General features: G+C 34.1%; 1 protein-coding gene across 1 annotated transcript in view; it reads right to left on the bottom strand.

Annotated features, from left to right (window-relative positions):
• Positions 1 to 202: 202 nt before the first annotated feature.
• The window catches only part of RASEF (RAS and EF-hand domain containing), a 19,767-nt gene continuing 13,242 nt past the window's right edge, over positions 203 to 6,727 (bottom strand). Inside the window, exons 12-16 of the mRNA XM_009074500.1 lie at positions 6,082 to 6,163; positions 4,274 to 4,388; positions 3,314 to 3,433; positions 2,233 to 2,309; positions 203 to 311 (exon numbers count right to left, since the gene is read on the bottom strand). Coding sequence (XP_009072748.1) covers positions 203 to 311; positions 2,233 to 2,309; positions 3,314 to 3,433; positions 4,274 to 4,388; positions 6,082 to 6,163 — 503 coding nt within the window. The remainder of the gene's footprint in view (positions 312 to 2,232; positions 2,310 to 3,313; positions 3,434 to 4,273; positions 4,389 to 6,081; positions 6,164 to 6,727) is intronic.

Genomic DNA, 6,727 nt, shown 5'->3' with positions numbered 1-6,727 from the left:
TGTATGTGGTGATGCAATTGCACAGATATGAATCAGCAGAAAGTAGAGTCTGGATTTTTAACATGATAAGCAATTTCTAAACACACAAATGTATAAATCCATAATTACAAGAAAATATGATTTAAATATTTTGGTCTGATTACTGGTTCAGGGGTTTTTTTTAAATATACAAGTTATTTAGGTCAGGAAAATTATCTGTCACTTAAACATTGCAACAGCTTTTTATGAGTGCTGATTTTTTGACAGGTGTTCCAGTCAGGCTGGTTACTGATCTCGTGTCATCTTGATTATCACTTCGTTTTCGCACTTCACTATAAAAAAACCAAAACAAACATGACCAAACTGAAAAACCACTCAATTAATATATTTTTATTCATGGTTCTTGTTCCATTTCTCCCACTGTATCTTACAGACCTCACCATCATCTGTTGCTTGGGTAAAAATATAGAGTTTAGTGCACAGAATTAACGTGCCTCATAAGTTTCCAATTTGGGAATCATATTTGTATTTTTATACAAACTACAGTTAGTGATAAAAAAGTAATAATTTCTAATATCTAATAGCTCCCCAATATTGTGTTTTGCCTTTCCTTTTCTTTTGAAAATTTTTATTTCATTTATTTGCTTCAGTATTTTACCATAGAGACAGAGTATGCTCATAGCTGAAAGTATAAAACTAAGTAACTTCATTTTCAAGTACAAATATACTCTCAGGGAAAAAAACGCAGTGTTGGATGTTTTTTATAATTGCAGACTTAAAGGTTGCAGGCATATGAGTGATTACTGATCTGTATCCTTAATGTGAGCCCTCTAGAATGTCAAAAGCCAGCTCTAAAATGTGTTGGTTTTACATATACATATATATAAAAAAATTAGGTATGTCCTTCTCATATTCGTAGAATACATTCATGAAGTTCCTCTAAGAACACTATAATTCAACATCATGGCTATGAGATCTTCATTTAGAAATTTTTATTTCAAAATTAAACACTTCTTTCAAAGAATACAAATTACTATTACTTGAGTAAAGAAATTGCAGCCAGCCAATCTAGACCAAGGTTCTGAATACTGTCTAGACCTTCTAAGGATCAATGAACCTTGTTGAGAAAGTCTGAAAAGAAACGATCCAAGTGCCAAAATGTTTTTTTTGTCCTTGAAACAGTTAAACAAAGTTATCAAGTTTAAACATTAGAAATCATTTTCCAACTATGATAAATGTTATGTAACTGTGCCATGTATGTATTCAAATTTCATAATGGACTGCTGCATTCATGGCCAGGTTCCTGGAAATTAGTCATTCAACAAATCAGCAATTAACTTCACATTAACAATGACAGACAAATAAATGCTTACACTCTTGCTGCATCTCAGGCAGATGCATTTTCCTGGAAATAAGAGGTGCTCCTGAAATTCCTATGTGAATATGCAACAATCTTCTCTAGAAAGTCAGTGTTTTGTGTTCAAAGGCAGGTTAACCAGTAGTATGTTAGCAATGACTAGTCAAATACAGACAAAATGTCAAAACGCTTAATTGTTGCATTAGGCTGCTGAAAAATTACCTGAACATGGTTTGCAACTCTGGTCTTGAGCTCAAGTATGAAACCGAACAATCAAATGCTGAGGATTCATTACAGACCATCAGCCTTTCAAAACTATACCGTAACCAAAATTGGTTCGGAAACTGTAATGCTTGGTTCACACATTATCACAGAAATACCAGGGTGATAAATATATACAGACAGAATTTCTATCCTATAAATAATTTAGAGAAAGGGACATCAAAGAAAATATGTGTAATTCAAATGGTCAGTAATAAAACTGATTATGTATTAATATATGTGAAAGAATTAACAAATAATTATATAAAGAAGTATGCATATTTGAAATTAATTTCAGCAAGTAAATCCATGTACCATTAAAAACATAATTCATTCACCAAGCAAGTCTTTAAATTGTGGGCTCCATAACTTAGCTGTATTTAAATATTAACTATTGAGACAAGTTTGTAACATTTGCAAGCAAAAACATTACTTGACTAAACTGAGAATAAATCCCAACTTGCATTTATCTATAATGAATTAACATGGTATCCTTAAAGGTTTGGTTTTTTAATTTGATGTTGATACAATTTTAAAACTACATGTGTGTCTTTGTATGTACATTCATGTATAATGTCCCTTTTATAAAATATACTGAGATGTGTTTATTTGACAATAGAAACTTAGCCACTTACCGAGCAAGATGAAGAACTGCTTCCACAATATTAGATCCTTCTTTAGCACTTGTTTCACAAAATAGTGCATTATAAGTCTGTGAGTAAAAATTAAATATTAAGCCAACTAATCTGAAGCAGTTCCCATGTGAACACGTATATTTCACTACAAATGGTTTCCTGAATAACACAAAGAATGACGACACACATTTAAATGAACAGGATTTCTTCTAGTGCTCTTCATTCGACATTATATTCCCTTTAGTACTGTGAGAAAAAGCAGGAATAGTTTTTTAATTATATCTTTTTGAAATTCAGTATATTTTGAACTAATAAACTGAATAAAAACACATCATAGGCTTAAGGTCCAAACTCGATCTTCTTGTTCACAAGACTGCAAAACAGGAAAGAGTTGCTAGGACAGGTTACTGAATCCAGCTTGTTAGCAACTCAAGCTACAGCATCTGATATTCTACGTTAACTGAAAATATAATTCCTTAAGTAACAGATATGGCATCTGCCCCAATTTAATCAATCAATTGTGCGAGCATTCAGACACTCAAGACTCTTCAGAATCTCCATACTTTTCTGCAAAATACAGGACAGGTTGATCTCTTATCCCCCATGTAAATACATGCAAAAAACTTGTCCATGCTTTATTTTTAGCAGATAACTCCTTTTTGCTTTCTGCTATTGTGGCAGGAACACAAGATAGTCTCTTGAAGATGAAAATATTCCATGCAAAAGCTGGACAGACACAAGTGAGGTGCAAAGCCTCATACTTTCCATAGTACGCTTCATATTTGAACTTCTCTTTGGCAGCAATAAAGTCAGCCTCCTAGTCCATCCATATTTTCACAAAAAAGACTGATAAGACTATCCTAGCCAGTAATGAAGTTCAGCTCAGTAGACACTGAGATGTGATTTAACCCAGCAAACATGATCAAAACAGGACAGCTTTAATGAAAAATATCCATGGATCCTCATTACTTGACTTGGACTAAGGACCAGGAAATTACTTTTGTTTACTAGTTTCTCACATGGTTTTCAGATTAAAGTTCTTAAGAGCATTTTATACTAAAGAGGTACACTTGGACCTTACCATAGCCAGCTTTTCTCCATAGTTTATAGGCACACATTTTTGCCCATGTTCTGTAACAGTTTGACGGAGATCTGCCTTGTTTCCCACCATCATAATTGGAATATTCTCATGAGTTGCATCCTGTAAAAATAATTTTATTTCTTTACCAGAATACAAATATGGAGGTAACATCTTCATTTCATACCAATTTTCTTGCCACAAAAAAGCCCTGTGTACTATCTGGAAAAATGACAAATTATGAAAACCATGCTAAGAATGGTTCATTTTTATGAACCACTCAGTATGCAAGCAGTCAGCTTAAACATCAGCCTGCAAAGATGTGCTTCCATTCTCATAAGCCCTGTTTCCCAATGAGGAATTTAATGTGTTATGTTAACCTAATGGAATTGGTTACTGCATCCAAATGCTATACGACAAAATTAGTATGGGAAAAGTGACCAACTTCTACACCATCATTAAAAGAAATTGCTTTTGGAAGATGAACTAGAGATTTTGCTTACCACTTTCCCTCATATTAAGCACCTCCATCACAAGAGAAATACCCTTTGCATTAATTGCAAATTCATATTCAAATAAACAAACAAGAAGTACTAGCAGCAAGAAATACTGAAAATTTCACTTGAACTACAGCTAATTTACAGAATCTAACATATTGCTTTACGATACAAAGACTCCAAGGAATACTCAAGCTATCTACAAGAAAGTATCTGAAATGAGCTCTCATGTTCATTTCAAAAGACTGGGAAGGGGAAGAATGTGATTACCCCACAATCTTTTACACAAAGATTGAATCAGGTTGAATGCTAACTGAATAGGTCAGGATACATTTAGGACTTCTAAGTAGCTTTTACTTCTATAAGAACCTGCAGTCTGGCTAACAGATAATAAAATTTTGTAAATAATAAGATTAACAATGCAGCGAAACATAGCTTTTCAGCTGCACATACTTAAGGGTCTTACCTCAATCATATCCACCCATTCTCTCACATTAAGAAAGCTTTTTTCACATGTTACATCGTATAACAGTAAGACACCATCTGCTTTTCTGAAGTATGATTTAGCAATACTTCGGAATCTTTCAAAAAAAAAAAAGATTTGCATAAGGCCACATTATTGAAAATTAATTCAATTTAACAACATTAAGAACACAGCATTACTTAATGTCACTACTGAGGAAGATTCTCTCCATATTACATGGTGAATTTTCTCACAGCTTATTTCATAAGCAGTTCTTGAAAACTGCCGAGGTAGGTCTACAAATGCACATTAAGGATCAACAGGATGCCGTCCTAAATGGCAATCAATATTTTGTGTATCAGAAACATCCAGAGTGTATCTAATACAGCTATTCTGGTCTCAAGTTATGCCAGGGTAGGTTTAGAATCATGGAATCAACCATGTTGGAAGAGACCTCAAAGATCATTGAGTCCAACACTACCACTGTTACTAGACCATGGCACTAAGTGGCACATCCAGTCTCATCTTGAAAACCTCCAGGGATGTTGAACCACCACCTCCCCAGGCAGCCCATTCCAATGCCTGATCATTCTTTCTGTAAAAAATCTCTTCCTAGGTCTAGATCAGATAACAGGAAAAATTTGTTTCCTGAAAGAGTGGTCAGGCATTGGAATGAGCTGTTCAAGGAAGTGGCAGAATCAACATCCCTGGAAATGTTCAAAAGGTGCGTGGATGTGGCATTTGAGATCATGGTTTAGTGGTGAACACAGCAGTACTAGGCTAACAATTGGACTTGATGAGCTTAGAGGTCATTTCCAATCTTAATTGTTCTATGATTCTATGATTCACTTACATTTAACTTCATAAATTGAGTGAGTTGCTTTACCTCACTTGAAAAAGACAGGAAACCAATAAAATTATTCCAGGAATGAATTACCAGTTGCAGTCACCTTTGCCATGAACTTTACACAATCCGCTTAACCAAGTATAGCAACTAAGTATTTACACTGGATATTAAAATATTCTTACAAATTTATTATGTGAGAGGAGAATGATTGAGCCTCCGACTACCTACGTTATATAACCACTCATTCAGGCAAAAATCAACACATACAGCAGAATACAAATCTTGGTCAATGAGCAGATTAAACTGACTTCCAAGGTGTTAGATTAACCCCTTAATAAGCCCCAAAAGCTGTCAGTAATGAAGTAATGGCTCTCAAGTAAAGTTGTCATAGGATTTTGAGGAAATCTTAGGCAATAATTAGAAGAATCTTGGCTATACCTTCAGCAATCTGCAGAACTTTGCCATAAGTCTCTAAAATCTTGGGAAGAAGTTTTCATACATTAAATACAGTTCAAATCAGGACCAGGATTTTCAAGGGAAGAAGAGGAGGAGGGTGAAAGGAAAGGACTCCCTAAGAAAAAGACTGCTTGAAAACACAGGTGTGTAAGGACAAAGAACATTAAAGACTAAAACCAGAAGAAACAATGTACATCTACTCCATCCTCTTGTGCAGCAAGAGAGGGACATATGGATCTAACTAATTAATCCTGTCGTAAACCGCAACTATTTCTCTCTGTGGAGAGAAAATATTACCTCAGCATCACCAAAGCTAACAAATATAAATATTCCACCTGTCTTGGGGTCTCAGCAGAGAAAATATATCTGTTTATAGGCTTTTACATATGGCCATACTGGCTTGCTGTAGGACCATATAATTAGTGGAATTTTTTTTCAGCTAGATGAAAAAGGCAAACATTTAACAAACAAAAGAATTCAAATTAGTTAAGTGCAGAGGATCACTAACCTCTCCTGCCCAGCTGTGTCCCACAGTTGTAGCACTGTAGGTTCGCCATCAACAATTAGTCTTTTCAGTTGAAAATCCACACCTGAAAAGAATCATATGTATAGTCTAACAAAACCAAAATAATCTTAAAAAAACACAAAAAATGAAAAATTAGGGGACATGTAAAACTCTTTTTTTCAAAATTCATCTCTTTTAATAGATTATGAGATTTTAGTCATTCACATACTTTTGAACTGCAATAATCCCCTGGATGTATTTAATTTGTGTTTAGAAAAACATTTCACAAAATATTGCCCCCAAAGCATTGATACATATTGCATTATGAACAGCAGACAAGATGATCTATCTTTGCTTTATTTTCCTAAACACTTTCTTCAGAGTGAAAATGTTTTATAAACCAGACATTATTTCAAATGCCAAGGAGGGAAAAAATAAATTGGAACAAAACATCCTGACTCAGAGGCAATAAAACAAATACATAACTATGATTCGATTGGAAAGCAAAAATTCAATCTTTGGAATCATTAAGACAAGTTTGTTAGTTGACAGCTATAATAATATACAGAAGAAGCCAGAAATGCCTCCAGCTATATTTAAACCAAAGCTTCAATAACACTTTGAAGAAATCCAGACCAAAAAGTACTAT

This window comes from Acanthisitta chloris, unplaced genomic scaffold, assembly GCF_000695815.1.
Source record: "Acanthisitta chloris isolate BGI_N310 unplaced genomic scaffold, ASM69581v1 scaffold7760, whole genome shotgun sequence".
In the NCBI taxonomy this organism is placed as follows: Eukaryota; Metazoa; Chordata; class Aves; order Passeriformes; family Acanthisittidae; genus Acanthisitta; species Acanthisitta chloris.
This window is presented reverse-complemented; position numbering and strand designations above follow the sequence as displayed.